This window comes from Simochromis diagramma, unplaced genomic scaffold (assembly GCF_900408965.1).
Source record: "Simochromis diagramma unplaced genomic scaffold, fSimDia1.1 OVJJ01000685.1, whole genome shotgun sequence".
Lineage (NCBI taxonomy): Eukaryota > Metazoa > Chordata > Actinopteri > Cichliformes > Cichlidae > Simochromis > Simochromis diagramma.
The window spans coordinates 7,166,890-7,189,073 of NW_024387477.1; the positions used below are offsets into that span (position 1 = coordinate 7,166,890).

At 41.8% G+C, this 22,184-nt stretch overlaps 1 protein-coding gene across 1 annotated transcript in view; it reads left to right on the plus strand.

Moving 5' to 3' along the window:
* Positions 1-21,195, plus strand: part of flt4 (fms related receptor tyrosine kinase 4) — a 47,470-nt gene extending 26,275 nt beyond the window's left edge. The window contains exons 8-30 of the mRNA XM_040015500.1: positions 497-614; positions 752-936; positions 1,202-1,367; positions 4,111-4,246; positions 4,774-4,882; positions 6,899-7,258; positions 7,833-7,979; positions 9,431-9,562; positions 10,064-10,170; positions 12,425-12,560; positions 13,018-13,122; positions 13,331-13,444; positions 14,190-14,278; positions 14,534-14,693; positions 14,789-14,883; positions 17,766-17,888; positions 18,035-18,146; positions 18,360-18,459; positions 18,694-18,799; positions 18,887-19,011; positions 19,364-19,484; positions 19,654-19,739; positions 20,605-21,195. Coding sequence (XP_039871434.1) covers positions 497-614; positions 752-936; positions 1,202-1,367; positions 4,111-4,246; positions 4,774-4,882; positions 6,899-7,258; positions 7,833-7,979; positions 9,431-9,562; positions 10,064-10,170; positions 12,425-12,560; positions 13,018-13,122; positions 13,331-13,444; positions 14,190-14,278; positions 14,534-14,693; positions 14,789-14,883; positions 17,766-17,888; positions 18,035-18,146; positions 18,360-18,459; positions 18,694-18,799; positions 18,887-19,011; positions 19,364-19,484; positions 19,654-19,739; positions 20,605-20,824 — 3,152 coding nt within the window. The 3' untranslated portion in view covers positions 20,825-21,195. The remainder of the gene's footprint in view (positions 1-496; positions 615-751; positions 937-1,201; positions 1,368-4,110; positions 4,247-4,773; positions 4,883-6,898; positions 7,259-7,832; positions 7,980-9,430; positions 9,563-10,063; positions 10,171-12,424; positions 12,561-13,017; positions 13,123-13,330; positions 13,445-14,189; positions 14,279-14,533; positions 14,694-14,788; positions 14,884-17,765; positions 17,889-18,034; positions 18,147-18,359; positions 18,460-18,693; positions 18,800-18,886; positions 19,012-19,363; positions 19,485-19,653; positions 19,740-20,604) is intronic.
* The last annotated feature ends 989 nt before the right edge of the window (positions 21,196-22,184 follow it).

Here is a 22,184-nt window from a genome sequence, read left to right on the forward strand (position 1 = left end):
ACCAAAGGTGTCGTATGCTCTCTCTTTGATGTTTTTGAAAAACTTCACTTTCAGATTTTTTCCAGAAGGAAAAGGGCTTTAAGGGCTTGCTCGAGTCTGCCCAGAGATCTGCTTGAGCAGTGTCTAACTCCAAAACCACGACACGTGCAACCCAGCGCACCATCCTTACCTCGTGGACAAGCTCTAGAAAAATACCTTAGAATTTGGAATTGAGCAGTGTTTATGGATTAAAGGGTTTTTTCAGATGAGGCAAAATAATTAATGTATTATTTTTCCTTTTACCAAAAATCAATCAAATATTTACTGCTGAAGGCTTAAAAAGTGACTTAAAGTCAGAACCAGAGGATTTATTCACTGAATCCAAGCTGACTACAGTGGAGACACGTACAACGCTTTTGATTGCCATGTTTTAAGCTGAGAGAAGGCGAGTGTTTCGTACTCTGACCTTAAGATTTTAAAGCATTTTATGTAAACAACTGAATGCCTCTGATTCCAGAAGGACCATTAATCCACCTCGACTACAGAATTGGACCGATTGTGGAGATAACTGCTGGCCAGAAGTCATACAAATTACAAGTAAATGTCTCTGCCTTACCGGCACCCGAAACGCAATGGTAAGAGGAGTCTCATTAAATGTAATTGGAAATGTCCAAAAGCATAATTAGGCCTCGCAAATCTGAGATTTGTAGCTCAATTAAAGAGCAGGACATCTCAGTAGGAGCACATTTTGTGTATCTGTGTGTGCCACCAGGTATAAAGACGGAAAGCTAATAAACCAGCGCCCAGAATTCAAGATGAAAAGGATGAGGATGCACCCTAAACATGTTTTGGAGATTAAGGATGTTTGTCAGGAGGACTCCGGGCTGTACACGGTGGTCCTGAAAAACAGCGATGCTGGGCTAGAGAGGAAGCTCAACATAACGCTTGTCGTCAACGGTATGTGTGTGTTGCTCTGTGAACCTCCAGTTAAAATCCCTCCAGATATTTTAGGAACAAAGCAGCAGTGTAAAGTTATAGAGATTCCCTGCCTTCCCAAGTGAGGAAAGTCGAATTTTTGTAGATTTAATTTGAAAATCTTACAAAAGAAAGGAGCAAAAGAGTAAAAAAGTTGCATGAATCAATTATAAAGAGACCTCTATCTAGCATAAAAAAGTTATGACTTCCTGGAAAAATTGATTTATTAGCTCTCTTCTTCCCCCAGTTCCTCCTCAGATTCATGAAAAAGAGGTGGCAGATCCATCCAGCCCTTACCCCAGCGGCAGCAGCCAAACGCTGACGTGCACCGCCTACGGTGTCCCTATTCCCAACATCAGCTGGCAGTGGAGGGCCTGGGGCCCCTGTGTCCTCAACAGCACCCAAAGCAGAGTGTAAGAAAAACCTCAGCCCCAGACTCATTCATATATAGCACTGGTAGTTTTGCAACTGTGTGTGTGTGTGAAGATAAGGTTTCATCAGACAAGACAGGAAAGGCGGGAAGAGCTGTGCATGAAGCGTTACGTGAGACCAAATAACAAGAAGAGGTCAGTGTGAAATTATCCACTGGCTCTGAGTGAACAAGAGAGGGAGGAGATGATAAGAAGAGAGAAGGGGGCAGCGGGGCGGGTGGCTGTGGATGAAAAGAGCTAATATATAGAGGAAGGTAGAGGGGAGGTAAGGAAGGAGGAAAGAGGAGACTAAAGGAAAGTGTCTGCTCGATGTCCAGCCAGCTTCCTCCCCCACACAGTAATAATGTGCCTGTCACTCTCCTGTGCTATGGTCCAGCTTTGTGCATAAGCAAAGACACACATACAGACACAACACACATGAAACGCACATAAATCTCTCAGGTGTGATTGAAGCTAAGTAGAGTGCTACACAATACAAATACACACATAAAACATGCAATCATACTCACTTGTTTCCTATTTCTTTAGCCCCAGTGTTTTGTGCGCTTCCACTGAATATTGCTCTAATATCCACCTGCCTCTACCGTCTTCCTCCCAGGCTTAATTTTGGAAGATATTGCTGTTCTGACCTTTCCATGTCAGCATGCAACATGAGTGCAGCTGCAAGGTTTCGATCCTGGTCTAAGAGGCAGTCTGAAACTCACAGCAGTGGCAGCTTTGGTTTAATTTTGGCTGAAAGTGCTCAGTTTTTATTTTGTTTTAGCCACTGTGGATCTAATATGCCATTTCATGGACAGTGAATTCTGCCTCTATTTTTTTTTTTCAATTTTCTTTGAATATTTTGAAATTCCTTGTCCATTGTGACGGTCCGAAATACAGCAAAGGACTTCCAGCTAAACCTGTCCTTCCTCACAGGCTCCTGTTAAGTGCAGCAGCACAGTGTGTTCCTGATGAAGTGTGCTTGATGAAAGAAAGTAATTTTACAATATCAGGTGTTTGCTTTTGTAATCTCGGTGGTGCTGGTCTTTTTCTTCAGAGACTGAGAAATTACTTTCAGGAGAGCAATGTCTTGTCTGATGTTATCTCTGTATGTGTGTGCGTGTTTGTTGCATATACAAATCTGCTCATAAAGCACATTGTGGAGCTCTCTCATTCATGTGGCAACAGAAAACAAGTGAACACAAAAAGCAGGCCCTCACACAGTTTTACGATTGTTTTTAGTTAAAAGGAACGGTCTGCTATCGATATCTGAGCTCAGTGACTTGTTAAAAGTGCTGCTAGACTTCTATGCGAAATATGAAGCCTCATCAACGTAGCTTAGCATCGAGACTAGAACTAGGAAAAGCAAATAATCCCCTGGCTCACAAGTAGGTGGTTTTAAGGCGGCACATCACTTCTTAAACAGTATGGATTAGACAAAGGAGGTGTAATATCCTAATTACTGAGCCATAGACGTGCCAATAAGAGGAGTTTGATAAGTAATTTAGGAGCAAGAGAAAAGGCTTACTGCAAATTATTCTGCCTATGGTCCAAATGCTGCGTGCGATCTCTTTACGGTCAGTAAAAGGATATTGTGTTTTATAAATTAGTAAATTTCTGCCTATCTACAGTCGTTTTGTATTGCTCCTCAGCTTTTTGTATACTGCTAGGATAAAGGGAAATAGGTGTACCTATTTATTGAAATAAATATGGTATCTAAGGCAAACACAGAGTTTGTACCTTTATTCTTCAACACAGGCTGAACTCTGTCAGGCAGCTTTCTTGACATTTCTTTAAGTAGTCTTCAGGAAAGGTTCTCCATGCATCTTGAAGGACATTCAAAGCACTTGTTTGGATGTTCCCATATGGAAAAGATATATATAAATCTTATAAAGTTTGTATCTGTCTTGTGTGAAACTTGTATGAAAAGCATACAAGAGTGAAAACAGATATAAGATCCCTTGAAAAATTATATAAATGAAACTTGTATGTTTTGGATACTTACTAAAACAATATATGAAAGTAATGAGAAAGTGGCCACTTTCATGAGTAAATCATATAAGTTTTTACTATTTCTTTTCCATATGGGTTGGCTGCCTTTTGTTCTGTTGTCTGTCAAAATAATGTTGAGGTCCGTGCTCTGGGAGGGCTGATAGTGTTCCACAGGTATGCTTTTCATGCTGAAAGATGAAGCTGCTGTCAATCAGACACTCTTCAGACGGCTCAAATGAAAATCTGATGGTATTTGATTTCTGTGTTTATAATCCCCAACAACACTGGCTGAAATGTGTTAAGTACAAGGGCTGGGCAAGCATCCAATGTGCAAAGTACAATACTGTAAATTGGTATTTACAAGTTATAATTTTTTCGTATGCACATTTACCATCAGTAAATTATGTAGAGAGTAAAATGAAACTGACCCCTGTGGCCTTCTGCTAATGCAGAGTAGTGCAGATGGGTGAAAATACTAAATAGAAATTTCATTAGTTTTCCTGTGATGTTCGCACTGCGGATAGTCATAATTGATAGAGTAATTTGTCCATTAACTGCTAGGACACTTAGGACATAATGGCATTGGCTCAGGGCTTCAAGCTGATGTGAAATGCTATACAGTCTGCGGGAAAAGACTTCTCATAAAACATCAGGATATCGTTCAACGTGCTCCTTAATTCTCACCCACTGCCCACTCTGTGCTGCACATGTCAATGAGGCGAGATGTCATGAATGTGTTTCTGCTTCCCTCCAGGGCCCGACAAGACCGGAAGAGTCGGAGTGACAGGATTGCAGAATGTCAGAACTGGCAGGACATTAACTCGGAGAATGCGATGAATGAAATTGAGCCGATCGAGTCGTCTCTCGAAGTTGTGGATGGACGAGAGAAGGTTCGTCAGGCCTCATTGCGATTGTTACTGGTTTTCTGTGGACAGACATGCTCTGCTTATAAATTGATTCTCTGGGGTAAAGGATTACAGAATATAATTACGGCCTAACCCATAAGAAGGCCTTTCTGTAACCTGTCTGTGACCTGTGATGTTTTTATGTAAGTGTCCTAAATTCTAAGCTCCATAACAAAATTTGTCAATCAAGAGCCATTTCCACAGTAGAAATATTTAGAACAGTCTTCCTCTGCAGACTTCCTGCAAGTTCTAGTTATAAACACATCCAGGCACACATGTACGCGTACCCACGCCTGCACATTTATAAACCACAGCCGTAAGAGGAAATTATACATACACACGCTCACGCTGCAAACGCCCTATTTTTTTCACTCACACCTGAGCGAGTTTGTGTGTCGTTGGTCTGTCAGCAGAAAACCTGATTTTTACACGACAGCAGATTGCACTTTCTTTTAAAATGTGCGTCTCCACGACATGAATTAAAGTCTCGTCCTCTTTTCCTCGCCTCGCAGAGAGTGAGCAGACTTCTGATTCGCAATGCCAGCGTGTCCGTCATGTACAAGTGTTCTGCTAAAAATAAAGTGGGCAAAGATGAGCGGCTTATCTACTTCTATGTAACCAGTGAGTATGTGTGGTTAGATATCTCTCAAACACAATGCAAAACAGGAGCACTCACAGAGCGCAACTCCCCCCAAAGGCCAAGGGCTATACTAAAACTTTGATATTCTTTGCTCATGTTAGCATTGGTAAGGTCATAATCGAGTGTGCTATATTATTCGTTTTGTGTCATTGTGAAGTCATATTATGTTGTATTGAAAAAAATACGGTTTTAAAGAGCTTAAACAAAGAATGATGACTATGTTGCTTCAAAGTTTGGAGAGGATTGAATGGAAACTAAAGCTTTTTTCCTTATTTTTGTGACCCTGACCTTTGACCTTGAAGTATTACATACTAAAATTGTGTATTTTATTATCTTTAGTATATGATTGGAGCATTTTTGGCTTCTATAAGCTATAAAAACTTGAGCTTTAAGACATATTCATCCAGTGTGTGATTCTGCAAAACTTTATGGCATCATTGTGACATCATAGGGTGTCATATTGAAAAGACAAAAAGTGTGTTGTACAGATCTATCATATGATATATTACTTGACATGGTTTCTTTAAATGTTTTTCAAGATAAACTTTGACCTTGAGCGCTAACAATGAAGGTCAAGGTCAAATGCTCAGCCAACCCAAGCGCTCATGTCCCCCGAGGCCTAGTATATTGTTCTGAAGCTTGAAGACGATCCATAAAGAAGACAAACAAACAAACTGCCTTTCCTCAGCTGGGAGAAAAAAATAGGAGCTTGGTTGGTTTTAAAGCCAAAGGTTGATCAATGATGATCCAAGTTTTGCTGCACTCTATTACAATAAAGCTGAGCAGAGTTTGTGGTGGAAAATTAGATTTGAAAAATTAATTACCTCGAAAAAAAAAAAGGTGGAAAGATTTTCAAATTGATTTCCCGGGCACAAGAGCCAACGGGTCATTCTGTTCTGTCACGGGACTCAGTCAGCTCTGATCCTCTGCAGGAATAATAAAGCTACTCAATGTATGATAAGCCTACACAGAATGCGCGCTGCAGTATGTAGTATGATCTGTGCTCAAATGTTTCAGTAATCCAATAAAAAACAAAAAGCATGTCTGATTTCAATTTGGCACATCAAGGTTGCTGCGCCGCTTCCAGCACCCCAGCTAAGCTTGGATTGCACTCTGGAAGTCACGGTCTGACCACTTGCAGGTGCCCGTTTGCAGCGTGTGCTGGATCACATCCAGCAAGTCAAAATGACAACACTTCAACTCGAATTCCCCTTTGAGAACATGAGACGCAGGGGAGCAAATGGGGGTGGATGGTGAGCTGCAGTTTTGTTTGTGGGGACAAAAGAGCTCCATGATGGCACATGCCACAGTAGAACTTTCTGTCCAATTCTGAACCCAACTCTGGAGGAGGAGTATAGGGTACACTCCCCACAAAAAAGCCAGGGGGAAGGGTTTCTGGCTGCACACATGACTTAATGTGCCTTCTTTTGACTTGGGCACTGCTCACTTTAAAAGTGATGATCTTCCATGTGAAAGTTGGTTTGGTTTGACGCAGCAGGCTATGTTCGGGCTGAAATCGCTGGCATCCGTGCACCGGTGGCCAGAACAGGACATCAGGGCGCAACCAAAAAAAAACAAGTAGAGCTCCTTTGTGATAGCAGCCCAACTCAAAACACTCAAAGCAACTTGTGGGGTTGTTCTTTTAGAACTATTAGAAGTCTGTGCCCAACACCCTGTTGCCTCTTTACGCTTCCATGCCAAAGAAATAGTCCTTGTGAAAATAACTCACACTGAGGTTGGCCTGCCATTAAGGAACTAATGGCAGTGTAACAAGGCCTAATGTTGCTGCAGAATTTCTTAATCCTGTGAGCAAGCACAAACAAAACTTCTCTTTCATTTTTGCTGGGATCCTCATAACAAGGCAGTCCTACATGCATTTGTTGGTTTATATTTTATATAAATGGCATTTTTTGAGGAGTATTTATTGATGTGTAATTCAAAGCCTTTCTGTGTAAGGGTAACATACCAGCCTGCCTGTTCTTCTCTCATCTTTAAAGCCATCCCCGAGGGCTTCAATGTAGATGTCCAGCAGTCTGAGTATCCCCTGGAGCAGGAGAAAGTGTCTCTCCTTTGCAGTGCTGATAATTACACCTATGAGCAGCTCCACTGGTACCGTCTTGACCCTCGGGCCCTGCAGGACGAGGAGGGTAAGCCCCAGGAGCTGGACTGCAAGAGCGTGCACCTATATGCTGAGGCTCTCCGTGGTGAGCTCTCCTTCCAGGAGCCCTCCAACAGCTGGGTCTTGGACTTCACTATTAACTCCATCCAGCTGCAGGATGAAGGGCATTACGTATGTGAGGCTCAGAGCAGACGCAGTGGGGAGAAACAGTGCCTTTTCAGATACATCTCTGTCAAAGGTGAGCAATAAGGGGGAATTAAAGCTCCAGACACAGAGATGCAAACACACACACCGCTGAATGCAGAAAGCAGAGTCACTCTAACTCCAGCGCACTAGGCTGCACCACTAATTATAGAGAAAAACTCAACCCTTGGCAGTGGCAACACACATGGGTCGCAGCGGAACTGGCGCTGAGATGCTAGAGGCTTAAAAATACCCACACTCAAAAGGTCCCACGCAGCTCGATACCCACATCCACACATAATGGAGAAAATACTTGATGCCTGCACAGCATCAATATGTAGGGACATGAAAACAGAGCTGAGATGCAGCAGGGCTGAAAAGCACAAACAAATTCCTGCCTCGCTCGTGCTGTTTGCTGTGTAAGCTTGCGTCAGTGCCTGGAGGACATATGTACGCTTTAATGGGATCTTCTTCCTTTTGCCCTTATTTTCAAACCCACAAGAGTGCATCTTGTACATTTACCCTCTTTGAGTTGATATAGTGTCGATATAGTGAAATAATTTTGATTTCACCTTCTCCATTGCTGATCTGTCTCTGGCTTTTGCTCTCCCTTCTCTCTCCCATCGCAGCCCTGGAGGCACCACGCTATAAGCGCAGCCTCACCAACCAAACAGTGAATGTGACCGAGTCTCTCACGATGGAGTGCGACGTGGAGGGCAGACCTCTGCCCCGATTCTTCTGGTTCAAAGACAACCAGCCTCTCCACCAAATGTCAGGTGCATGAATAAATCACAGCAGCTCATACACGTGTTTGTAGGACGGGGCTTTCGCATTCCCACACGCACGCCGACAAGAAGTCAGAAAGCCTGCCCCTGTGAGGCTTTATTTGATGGGACTCGTATTATCCACTTTACATCCCAGTAGGCTTTGTTAATGTTTGCACAGATACATCGACTCAGTGTGATCAAATGTCAGTCAAGCTATTCAGGTAAACTTCTTGTATGTTTAATGTTGTGCTTTATTTTCTGTCTTTTCTGCCTCTGAATGATTGATAGGCGCAAAAATAGCTGAAATCTATAGCTATAATACTGTAGTGCAGTTTTCCAAGTGGAAACATAAGTAGCTCTTTTTGTGAGTGACAGCCTTGGATTGTTTTTTCTCAGTGTGTGCGATTGCTTTTGACATTACCCTCTCATGTTTTTGCAAGTACTCGTTCCAGGTCAACAACACGCCTTTAGCTAATAACGTTGCCGTCACACATTCTCTCCAGCAAGCCTGCACTCTTGGAACAATATTTTTCCTCATGTAAATTGTGCCTCGGTGTAGGATTTCTTCGACACTTTCTTCCTGGTCAGCACCGTCAGTGCAAACACGATGCTCTGCAGGTTGCTGTGTGTGCACAACAAAGTGTTTTTCAGTGGTATTCAGTCATTTTTGGCACAACCGGCTGCAACTTTATCACTGCCCCCTTGTCGAGTCTGTGACATTGCCATTTCTCAAGATTACACTGTTGTCTTCTTGGAAAAATTCACCTCCTGCGAGTGTTCAGACTTAGGAGATTAGTCAAATGCAGATCAAGCATTCCACTGTCATGGATAAATGGTATTTGGGATTAGATTGCAGTGTTTTTGCTAAACATTGGACCACTTCAGAATGTTTTTGTCCTAGCTATCAATCCAGAAACCAAATAGAAAGGAAAGGTCTGGTTCTAGGATACCATTGCTTTCCTTTACAAGCGCACATCAATCCCACATACTCACACTGTGGAACAAGTGGGTCAAATAGAACTTGTATCAGGAGTTCCTGTCATGATGTTTTTGCTGTAGAGCTCCTCACACATCCACACACACCCACACACATAAAACCCTCTCAGGCCGACACAGCTCATTAGCTTTTTAGTCTCTTCTTAATATCTGAAGGTGATGAGCCTGTAGGGTGGGTCAATGCAAGTCTGAATAATAGCTGCCCTGGGATCACTCAGAGGGGACTGTTTGGGGTGCGCGGCGGGATGATGGAATAATAAATGAATGCTACAAATGGAGGTCCAGAGGTGTGACAAGAATTCAAAAAGGCGCTGTGGAAAATGGTGCTGAATTCACAATGCGAAAGGGTGAAGAAGTGGCACTAAAGTCACAGCACACAGCACAGGCTTCGAATATGGGTTTGAGTGCGTGTCACTAACAAGTCCACCCCATCTCCACCCCATCCCCCGGTGCCTCCTTCGCAGGGATCCAGCTGCAGGATTCAAACCGCACGTTGAGTATCCAGCGGGTCAGAGAGGAGGACGCCGGTCTTTACACCTGCACCGCCTGCAACCAGCGCGGTTGTGTCAACTCCTCAGCCGCCGTCAGCGTCATCGGTGAGACAGCCGCACGCACACACAGTCACAGAGACACCTGAATTTATTCACCATAAGCTCTCCCAGCTCTCTCCGTGTGCTTTTTCGAGTGCACTCAGGCCTGAAATCGCAGTTGTCCTTGAGCTCACATCTTCACCTCTCACACTCTCACTGTAACTCTAGTTTTTGTGCTTTTGTTATGTGCGGCTCTCAAATCATAGTCATCAGCCAGTGAAACACTGTGTTTTCTCATTCAGCTGGTGAATGAGTTTGCTGGAAGTGGTTTTATGGCCAATGGCTGAAAGTCAGCCCAGCACATTTATTTAACTCTAACGATTTTATTTAAGGAGTTTACTAGAAAGCTGTGGGCCAAATACTTTGTAATTTAGTGCCCCCTATAGTTGGTAAAAGACCAGTCCATGTGACAGGGCTGAGTAATTTTCAGCAGTGTGTGTGTGTGTGTTTTTAAACCCTTTGCATCTGACACTGACTTTCTTTCTTTCTTTCTTTCTTTCCGATAAGGGTCAAGTGACCGGGCCAACGTGGAGATTGTAATTCTCATCGGGACTGGAGTCATCGCCGTTTTCTTCTGGGCCTTGCTCATTCTCATCTTCTGCAATGTGAAGCGGGTCAGAGGGCGCCACTTATCACTGTGTCTGAGTTTGTGTCTGTGTGTGTTTCGAGAGGAGCCGACAGACTGTGACGGAGGCACTTTGACCCCTGTTTTGTCTATCTTTGAGCACAATCTGTTTGTTAGAGATAAGTCTGTCATTTACATCCAGAGACAGTTAGTGATATTTTCTTGGAGCGCATAAAGCAAATCCTTTGCTGCTGTTGCTAACAGCAGCAAACGTGGTCATAATGAGAATCCATTTGCTCTTTATTTGCACACTTGGTAGGGTGAGTCTCTCTTTTAATTAGAGATGGCTTTCCTTTTTTTCCTCTCCGTCTTGCTTGCAGCGTCTCAATGTTTGTCTCTCCACCTTTCGTCTGTCTCTAGCTCTGCTCCTCTATGCTACATTTTTCTCAAATACCTTTCTAATGATGTGTATTATGGTCAGACATCTCCAATTTAGTCTTGTCTGTCCAGATCACATTGTTCCAAATGCAACCTTTCAAACCTAAACCTAACTTTTCAAACCTAAGCTGTGCTGTCATGTTGGGTTTTTTTTAGAGAGATGAGGGTTTTCTACTTAACTGTAACATTTAATCTCCTCACTGAGGCCTATAGAGTCTTTGGTGTAGCTCTTGGGGTTTTTTGCAGCCTCTCAGAGTATTGCACGATCTAACACTGGGGTGGATGTGCTAAGGTGCCCAATCCTGGGAAGATTGTCATTATGTTAACACACACCTGAATTCTCCAGACCAACAAACTTCTGCTTTTACAAGGTGCTCACTGATGTGCCGATGCACTTAACTTGCTGATAATCAGTTACTCGAGTACATTTGATTTCAGCTGTGGTTCAGGTGGTAGACTGGGTCCTCAATCAATGGGTAGGTGGGTGGACTGATTGATCATCCAGTCTGTCGAAGTATCCTTGGGCAAAGTACTGAATCTCACACTCAAATGTATGCATTTGAGTGTGAGTGTGTGTTTGAATGTTAGATAAAATTGCTTAGGCATGAAATTTAGTGCTTTATGAATGTGTATGACTGGGTGAAGGCATTATAGAAGTACCAGTCCATTTTACCATTAGCAGCACTTGTCTACCTCTTAATTCATGTGGAAGCAAAAAGGATGCACTTAGTTGTTCACTCTTTGCTTCTGCATTAGTGGTTCGATTTTTGTTAAATAAATAATGACGCAGTGTCACCTGTCAGGTGTAAATGTTCATCTCAGATTGTATTTGCCTAATGTTATGACCTGCTAAAGACCAAATTATTTTTTTATGATGTCCTGTTATATAAAACCTTAAAATTGAAGAAGGCTGTACTTTGTACAGGACATATTTGACATATTTTATTTGGATCAGCACTTTTAATAGTAACAATTGAACAGAATACTTTAAGGTCTTCATCTTAGCTAGTTAGATTGCATTGCAACTTAACTGAAACCGTAGCATCACACTAACACTAACAAATGCCAGGTCATGACAGGAGGCTATAAAACATATGTAAACACAACATGAACATACCACATGTAACTACAGTAATAGGCAGTAAACAAAGGTGTTGCTCTCACTCCTGAATAGAAAAGAAGCTCAGTTAATGACATCAGCAACACCCGTGTTTACCTTCTGTTTCAAGTCAACATGGCTGCTGTTGCATGTTGGGCTTTGAAGGCTGCCAAACAAACAAACAAAAAAAACAGGTGTCCTTTAACTAAATACACATCCAGAGACAAACACAGAGCACAAAAGCATTTACTTTTTAAAAGTGTGCTTTTAATGCTTTGTACACAGCACCGCAAATGCACACGGCCTGTGCTTAAGCCACCAGACAAACATTCACTCCCTAAAAGTGCATTACTAATGTCACTTTGCATGCTAAGTAGCTACTAAGCTTATCAGCTGCAGCATTTAGTTAGTGATGAGGTCATGAAGACTCCTGCTAACAATGCCTCATCCTTCGGTGGCTTTCAGTGGCTGCTGTCAGTCAAGCGCAGATGGGCCACTTTATTTAATATTTCAATACAAATCATTTTCTTTGCTTTCAGCAATAAAAAAAAACACTAAATGTGCTTTAAAAGAGCATGCTGACATATTTCTAACTCTAATAAGAGCATGACTAAAGGTAATTTCACTCGTTTGCAGTATACCATCGACCTTTCCTTCTTTCTGTCCTCGTGTTATTTACGTTTCACATTTGCGCTGCGTGTCCAAGCGCTTCCTTTCCAAGATTCCCTGTTATTCAGCCCACCTCTCGTCTCACCTTGAACTTCAGGTTAACCCAGCAGACATAAAGACAGGTTATCTGTCAATCATTATGGACCCGGGGGAGGTGCCACTGGATGAGCAGTGCGAATACCTGCCCTACGACTCATCGCAGTGGGAGATCTCCAGAGACAGACTCCGGCTAGGTGGGTAACAAGGAACTGTGAGAAAAAAGGGATGGTTGCTAAAGTAGCATAGGAGCCTGAGGTATGTGTGAGGACATGAGCAGGAGTGGATGAGAGGCAAATAGATGGGTGAAACTGAATTACTTTTCCATTTCCACAATCCATAATGGCATGATTCTGGATTGCTGCCAACTGGATAGAGCGCTGCCAGCAATAGTGCTAATGTTAAATATGTGCTCATTCCCAGAACAGCTTTTTAAAAATGCCCAGAAGAAAAGCATCTGTTCCACGACAGCAACTTATGGGAGCATGTTGTCTAATGTCCCGTTGCTCCTCCTTGTCTCCATGGATGCCATCTGCAATTTTTTTCCCATTGCAGATGGAACTGTTTATGTATTCCAGTGAGGCTAAAATCAAGCACGCATCAATCAATAAGCATGAATATCTTGTTGATTTTCTGCTCTTTCTCTTGACACAGGAAAAGTTTTAGGGCACGGTGCCTTTGGAAAAGTAATTGAAGCATCAATCTACGGCATTAGCAAGAGCAAAGGTTTGGACACGGTGGCTGTCAAGATGCTGAAGGGTGAGATTTGGCTTTGTGTGTTTATGTTCTTGGAAGGTTACCCAAAGTGAAGCAAATGCTAAACAGATTTGATGCAGTCAGAGTAATCAAAGTTAGGAGAAATCGCAGTGCAGTGCAGCCCACGCAGTTCATGTTTGTACAAGATATGCACACGTCAAAATACACAATGTGATGTGTTTTATTTGGAACATTTCACTTTGTATTGCAGACGGAGCCACGGCCAGTGAACACAAAGCCTTGATGTCAGAGTTAAAGATACTGATTCACATTGGCAACCATCTGAATGTAGTAAACCTCCTGGGAGCCTGCACCAAACCAAATGGTGAGGCCAAAGAATTACATGGATTATGTTTGCAAAATCCTATTTTTAGAATGTAATAAGTGGTATTAGTAATATTAGTACAAGTGTTTAGAAACCACATTGATTGAACTTCAAAGTAGCAGACCATATAAAGTGACAGTTCCAAATCTGCTTTGGCATTAACATCAGCACAAATACTGTGTACCAATAGCTTCGTAGCTTGGGTTTCCATGGCCGAGGAGCACCTGTAGGTGTAATCTGGAGGTGGCCCAGTACTCGTGTCCATATAGTGTATTAAATACATTTGCACACAGTCACCTAACAAGATAAATGAACGTGGGATTGTTTTGGTAATGTTGTCACTGTTTCAGCCTTTGATCATCTATTTTCCTCTGTCAGTATTTTTGGGAAACCTTCATGTTCCGGCTCTGCTCTTTGTCCTGTTCAGTGTAAAAGTCCTTACATCATTTTGTCCACCCCCCTTTCCCTTATAGCCTGTAACCAAATGAGAGGTAAAACAGATGCCTTCATTTTTTCCCTTTCACCCATGCATGATTTTGACCTATAGAGAACATTTTTGAGTCACGGACATCTGAAAGTGTTTATCCTAAACAAAAAGCAGCCAGGCAGCTAATCTCAGGCGGGAAATGGTCCAGCTCAAGCTGCAGCGTCTCTATTTCAGATACGGTGCGAGAAAAGACAAAAAAAGAGCTTGTAGACGAGCAGTGAACATGTGCTGAAACATTTGAAACATCTCTGTTACCAGGCCCGCTGATGGTGATTGTGGAATACTGCAAGTATGGGAATCTCTCCAACTTCCTACGAGCCAAGAGAGAGTTCTTCCTCCCTTACAGGGTAACACAGTGCTGCAGAACTCAAGCAATTTATTCAAGCACTTTCACATTTGTTCTCTGATGGCAGCTCAAAGCTCAGAAAGACTATCTGTAATCATGTTTTCATTTTAACCTTTTAGTCTGTCTCATTTTTCTACCTCTGCTTTGTCCCCTTTATGTAGTTTCTGTTCACAAACTCCGTTATCTGCCATGTTCTGTTAGTCTTAAGCCCGATATTGATTTTTGAGATGATTCATTGAAACGCTTCCCCACTTAGGATCGCTCTCCAAAAACCCAGAGCCAGGTGAGGCGGATGATTGAAGCGGGTCAGATTGCCCAGAGGACTCGTCAACCGCCCTCTCCATCCTCCTCCCCGCTCACTGCTCCTCAGAGTACATCATCCAATACGTCCAGTCAGACTCCCGCTGTAGAGAAAAGTGAGTCATTTTATGTGATTGAACTCCTCATCCCGCACCGCGCTGTTTTCTTTTCTCGCCGTGACTGCCCTCATCCTCTCCTTCTCTCTCTCCAGTGGAGGACTTGTGGAAAACTCCTCTGACGATAGAAGATTTGATTTGCTACAGTTTCCAGGTGGCTCGTGGGATGGAGTTCCTGGCTTCCAGAAAGGTTAATTCTCAGCATTACAGTGTGGACAATTAATGATTAAGCTGTGATGAATTGTCACCGGAGGTTAGCTTTAGAGGCAGCGGCTTGTAGTTTGGGGCATTTATGAGGGGTCCACAGTGGCTCAGGTGGTAGAGCAGGGTCGACCGCTAATGCTTGGCATCTCCGATCCCTTGGCTCAGAGTGTCATGTTCTGCCATGCTTCCTGTGACAGCTCCACTGGCATAGAGTATGCATCTGAATGGGTAATTGAGCGGTTAAGTGTTTTGTGCACTAAAGTGGAAGGACACTATGTGACTGCATTTCATTTACCATCAACTTTTCAGGCCTTTGTGCCTAACAATGATCCCCAGTTTAAAACTAGCAGAAGAATATGGATGTTTTTGCATTGATGCCACAGTCCAATACACAAATTAAATTAGAAAGATTTTTAATGACGAAAAAAAAAAAAGGTTTAACATTGGCATTTTGAATCGATTGCAGTTATGATAATAGTGGTTTTCTCAGTCCAACATACAAGAACTCAGTCCGACTGTGATGAAAGCACAAATTACCATTTCAGAGTCAATAACAGAAAGAAATGTATTAATTAAAAAGAAAAAAAGTTGTCTTTAACAGCTGATTTAATCTGGAAATCAAACTTAAGAAAAGAAACAGAAATAACACTGATTCTTTTCCTGAGGTTTAAAATATGATGCCGAGGACACAAAATATGAAGACGTTAGGGGATGGTGTAACTGCCTGCTGAATCACTAATTACTCTTAAGGTTTTGACATCAACTAAAGAACAGGTTAAGGGATTGACAGAGGCATTGCTTACCAGAATTGGCAAGGGTTTATGTTACAAATATAGCCCCAGTGATAGCATAACAAAGGAAACTGGACCCAGAATGGAACCTTGAGATACACCACAAAAGAAGAGTAGTTACCATTGCTGATGGAAAAAGACTTGAACCTGGGAAGTACTACCATAAATACCAATACATTGTATACAAGAACAATAAAGTCACCAGCATCAACACATTAAATATCATTTAAAGGTACCATTATTCGTAGTTTTCTTTTGAGTTTAAAATATTGAAACCATTAAAAATACAGACAATGCAACCGGCATCAGAATAAAATGTTATTCTGTTCATCCTTACCTCAAACCTCGTCGATGAACTGAACTCATCGAAGCAGATTGGATACAACCCTCCCATCCCCAGACAGCGCACAACGCTATAAGCTAACAGTATGCCAGCTAATGTTAGGCTGTTCAAAAAATTGTCCTAAATATCACACGTTCCCTCCGACAAACACTTTGATTAAATTCTCACATCGTACAAGAGTTTACTCGCTAAGCGTCACTGTTCAGCAATGTTAGTTACACTAATGTAAATATCGATAGCTGGACTAAAGCCTAGACTCGCTACAGATTACTTGTCCTACAGTGGCCACCGTAGCTAGGCTTGTGCACTTCATTTAGCTGCAATCTACTGACATCTAGTGGTGAGACTTTATACACCGTAACTAAGATTTGTTCTCTTTATGAGAGCAATTACTGGTGCGTGGTTTAAAGTAGACAATCGTTGTGTACTAACTGCATAGACAACATGAAAAAGAAACTAAATCCCAGCTTAGAAATAGCACAGTTTGTAGAGGCGCTTGACGTGTTATGGTATTTTATATATTCTGTTACCCTGTATGATCATTATTTTATTATTACCGGTATTGTTATATTATTATAGTGCCTTTTATGTTCAAATTTATTTTAGATACTCGAAATACATGTGAGCAGGTTAAAAACAGTAGTGTATTATGATTAATGAAGCGATCATTCAATCTGTTCTGCAGCAACTGCATTTGTTGCTCTGGTAATGTGGAGAAAATACACAGTAGCATAAACTGGGACTACTCAAATTAAATATTAAGCACTATTCCTAAGTACTTGTCATTTCTTATAGTGTCTCTGCCACCTGACCTTGACACTGGAAGTGCATCAGGAGTGTTATCACAAAGTATCTAGGCCTCATATTAGAGATAAGAGGTGAGCTTTTCTCAGAGCAGTTTTTATTGAAGTCCAAAGCTAAGAAGGAATATGATCACTTTGTACTGTCAGTATAAGCTAAAATGAAAGTACACTGAATGAGATAGGACTAAACTGATTTAAAATTATATGACTTTTTTAAAATTCGGGAATATTAAAAAGAAACGTGAAATCAACTTAGAATGGAAGTTTTGTCTGCACATAAAATGACATTAAAAGCATTCAGGTACAAGTAAAGCAATAAAATTAAGATTGTGTTTTAATTTTGAGGAATACTCCTCGCAAACAGCAGAGATGTTTCAAAGCACTTTGATGCAAACTGAATTCTCACATTTTCCAGGCGTTAGAGAGGTGTGTTATTGGATTGTTTCAGTTTGACAGTGAGCTGATTTGATCCCCATGAACTCAAAACACTGTCAAAATAAGCTTTTAAAAATTGTGTTTTACCAAAACACTGATACGCATTGCTATGGTTCATTGCACTGTAACTGGATAAACGATTAAATCGGAAAAAAGGGAGCAGCTGCAACTTGTAATGAATGTGATACTGAGACTTACAACAGCAGACTGGCTGGCTTTATTTGACTCCCCCAAACCACTCAAAGCTGTGTTTGCTTGCCAGGTTTGTGAAGGGTGCTGGAAGAGATACAGTTCAGCCCCAGTTACAAACTGGCACACGCAGACACAAACACACTCCCTGGTTTTAAAAAATGGTCAATGGTACACTCTCCCAAATAACACTTACGCAGAGGAAACAAGGCGGACACAGCGCATGCAACCACTTAAAAATCACGCACATACTCAAACACCTGTCTGCGGAGTTATGATGTATGCGTGGTCCTGTGTGTATCCACAGTGTATCCACAGAGACCTGGCCGCCCGTAACATCCTCCTGTCAGAGAACAACATTGTGAAGATCTGTGATTTTGGGCTGGCCCGAGACATTTACAAAGACCCCGACTACGTCAGGAAAGGCAACGTATGTCACCACTTTAGCTTCCCGGGAAAGAATACACTTTTTAATTGTTATTATTTCTTTTTATCCACCCACATAAAGATTACTTTTAATGGCGAGTCTCAGCTGTGTTTTATCTGCCTGTCATATCTGTTTTAATGTTCTCTCAGGCTCGCCTCCCTTTGAAGTGGATGGCCCCAGAGAGCATCTTTGACAAAGTGTACACCAGTCAGAGTGACGTGTGGTCCTTTGGAGTTCTCCTTTGGGAAATCTTTTCACTCGGTAAGAAGTCGGAATCATAACACATGCACACGCATCTTTTATGTCATCTGTGCAGAACTCAGTCTCTTGTGATTGAAAATATCTATAAATGTCAGCCGGTGCCAAAAGCAATGAACTTTTACTAGCAGAACGAATCAGCATCCCTATTATACAAGTACTCAGTCATTTGTCTTCCTGTTCCTAATGTGGTGGTTGATGTTGGTCTTTTCTTAGGTGCATCTCCGTATCCGGGGGTACAGATTGACGAAGAGTTTTGCAAGCGATTGAAAGAGGGCGTCAGGATGAGAGCACCGGAGACTGCCTCTCCTGAAATGTAAGCATTTAGTTTCTCTCTTTCTTTCCGCATCTTGGAGAAAAAAAATGCTTCTGCTTTCAGGAAGAAAATATTGCTCTTAATGTCTTTAACTGGGTAAACCAGTTAGAAGAGTGACTTCCGTTTTAATGTCATTAAGTTGATTTGCACATCTAGGGAACAATATAGGATGGCATTTGTAGATGCATTTGAGGCTGTTATTCTTGTTAAGACTGCGCTGCCCTCTGCTGGTAGATATGGCATCATGCTGGCCTGCTGGCAGGGCGAGCCAAAAGAGAGGCCCACCTTCCCCGCCTTGGTCCAGATCCTGGGAGACCTGCTGCAGGACAACAGTCTACCTGTAAGTTCTGCTGGAGAGATAATGTCTCCAACTTTCTTCTGTAGTTTTTCTTTCTTGGGGTCTGGATCTTGTTCTTATTTCCTTCAGGATGGGAAGGACTACATCCCCCTGAACCACTCACAGAACTCTGAAGACGATGGTTTCTCTCAAGCCTCTTCGCGCCCACCATCTGAGGAAGAACTGAGACTCGCTTGCAACACTATGCCCACAAGGTACAAGAGAGCAATCCCCTTTTATCCACCAGACCCCATAAAACGATATGAATGATACTTTGATTTAAAAGATCACACATGAGTAGGACTTCTTATCATGAATCCCTTTTTTTCTGAGGTGTTTGCTTGAGCAGATTGTTATGGTTGGATTTATCAAACTGTCACTTTTTGTCATGAACATAATGCATCATAAACACAACATATAATGATTCCAATAGCTGTGTAAAGATTCCAATTAATGTCCAAAAAATGCTGGTAAACTGAAATTTGTGTTTCAATTATTAAAAATAGAAATGCAATATGCAGCTCAAGTTTGTTTGCGATCATTGCCTTTTCTCTGTCTTTCGGTCAGGTATTATAATTGTGTGCCCTTTGCTGGCTGTGTGTTCGTGGGGCCATCCAAAATATGCCAGCCCAGAGTGAAGACCTTTGAAGAGTTGCCTCTTGAGATGCATCCACAGAAACCTCCTCAAGTAAGCTTCTTATCCTCTTATCAGTTGTTGGAAAAGGTGAACTGACTGGTGACATTTTCTGAAAGCTTTTTCAGACTTAGACATTATCACCTATGTTTATTACTAAAAATGGTCGTTCTTGGTCGAGACAGATGTAGCACCTGCGTCAACCTGTGTCTTTTTTCACTAGGACAACCAGACGGACAGCGGGATGGTTCTGGCCTCCGAAGAATTTGAGAGAATTGAGCACAACCACGGGGGTGTCGTCTTGAAAAGGTTAAATGATATGAAAGTAAAAATCTGAATATCTGTGAAAACTGGAATCGAAGCACTAGACGTACGCAGCCAGCTGTTTAGTAACACCATCTGACATTTGGACCGCTACACACTCATTTCTCACCGTGGAACAGCACAATGACTGTCGAGTTAAAGAAAAGCGTTAGAAATGGATGCCTTTATGCTCCACATGTTTCAGAGTCAATACGAGAAAACATTTGCGTTCTTTTGCTCGGAAACTGCAGAATAGTCACCCGCTGCTTTATGTGGAACGAAACTAGATTTGCAAAGGAAGTAAGCATCAGTGCAGTATCGATCTATGCATGGGTAAGTGGGAGTAAACAACTGTCTGAGTCATTCAAACCTGGGTATTAGCAACATTTTGAGAGTTGCAATGTTGTAAAAAGCCAACATAAACTAAAAGTGAAAAAAGCATGCTTTTATGGAGAATTTACTCCTACAGCAAAGTGTAGGAGGAGCCTATGTGAGCAGATGCTCTGATCAAAAAGGAATCAAAAATAAATAAACTATCCCATTCTTTAGAGGATATATTATTCATTCTTACACATAATATAGTACGTATAATAAATCAGTGTGTCAGTATCTTTGGTGCCTCTGAAAGTCTTTTGCTTAATAATGTCTTCAAGCAGCTGGGCTCCATCATTTTGCACAAATATTTCGTAAGTGTACATGCTGGGGATTTGTGTATTCGGGACTGTCTTGCAATAATAAGCTCATGGTAATAAGCAGGGGAGTTCAGCAATGATTATCTAGGTTATAGAGAATTGTATCAATCAAAATTCACAGAAAGTTGAGTTGTTTAGCCTGAGTTGGGAGTCTGTAATTTTTTTCCTTCTTTCCTCAGTCGTATAAACAGTAGCAGCAGCACGGAGCCTCTGACAGCCTCCCACAGTTCCCCAGATCAAAGCCGTGCCACAGGCAGCTCCAGGCTCCGGCCCAACTTCTTCAGCCAGCTGTCAGGTCAGACCTTCTACAACAACGAGTACGGACACCTGTCCGAGGAGGGCTTCTGTGACTTCTACTCCTCACCGAACACCACCTCCCCGGCCTCTTCGAATGTGTAATTTTACCAAAGATGCATAAAAAAGGGGTTTAACACAGACAGCTGAGGTTGAGGATGGTTTGCAGTAACATCTCAGTATTGACATGTAACTAGTCTTTTTTTATATTGAAGATCAGGTTTTAGATTCTCATGATTACTTTCTCCTCATCTCGAAATCCTTCCTCTCTCAGACTGTTGCCTCAACAAATGGACTGAGCTACATGTGCCTGAAGTTCCTCTAACCAGCCACTGCGTGGCAGCATTATGACAAAAACAAACCACAAGTATTTTCTAGTCACACATATATATATTTTTATCTTTTATATGCAGAGAATTCTTTCTTTATTTGTGCAAATTATGACTCATACAAGAGGAAATAAAGAATTTTATCTCCTTCTGCTTGTTTTTTCCCCAATGATGAATATGAATTTAGAGTTTGATCTGTCGTAAAAGCTGTACTTCAGTGGAGTAAAGTGTCAATTTGTGTTTTGGCCCACAATGAGAAAGAGCCACAAGATCTGTGATTTAGTCAGCGAAGTAAACAGATATTTGTGGCATCTGTGTCATTCAGTGGAGGTGGACACACTTAGACTCACAACATTGCTAACAAGTAATAAGCGATGGAAGTAAACAGAGGGATGGAGGGCGAATAAAAGGAGTGACTCACGGTAAGCACCTTTATCAGAGCTGGACGCAAGCACGATGATAGCTGTAACAGCTTAACGCCCTCTTACAAGCTCACATCACAAATGACAGCCTGCAGGGTGTTGTCCCAGGCTGCCAGCTGAGGGAAATGAGAACCGGCTTGGTGCAAAGTCCACTTTGTATACGCACACTCTCCTAGCTGTAAATGTCACAAAGTCAGAGACACAAAGGTGCCACTTTCAGCTTCTAAGAATAATCGTTACCATGTTGTTCAGGTAAAAAGTCATAATCTGGCCTTCATAATTTGACTTTTTATTACAAATACATTTCTTGCAGTTTAAAGAAGCTAAAAGAAATAAAAAGACACCTAAAATTTTTAAAGCCAAAACTCGTTCACAGATCACTTTCTGAGGTTTTTTTGGAAACACGAATCATACCAGAGTAACCTTTATCGTAACCTCTGAGGACAGCGCAGGGATTACAGTAATTTGAGCGTTAAAGAGAAAAGGATGGTACTCAGAGTAGAAAAACAGGTTTTAAGGTGCTTTTAACTCAGCGATGATCACTGACATAACAGGGAGTGTTGTAATGACAACAGAATAAAAGGAAGCAGAGGCTCTGATGAACAGGTTTTTCCCTTTTAAAAAACAAACCTTTATTGAAACCACACCAAAATTCATTTTTGAAAAAAAATCATGTACCATGTAAATAAACAAAAAAAAAAGAGAATAGAAAAA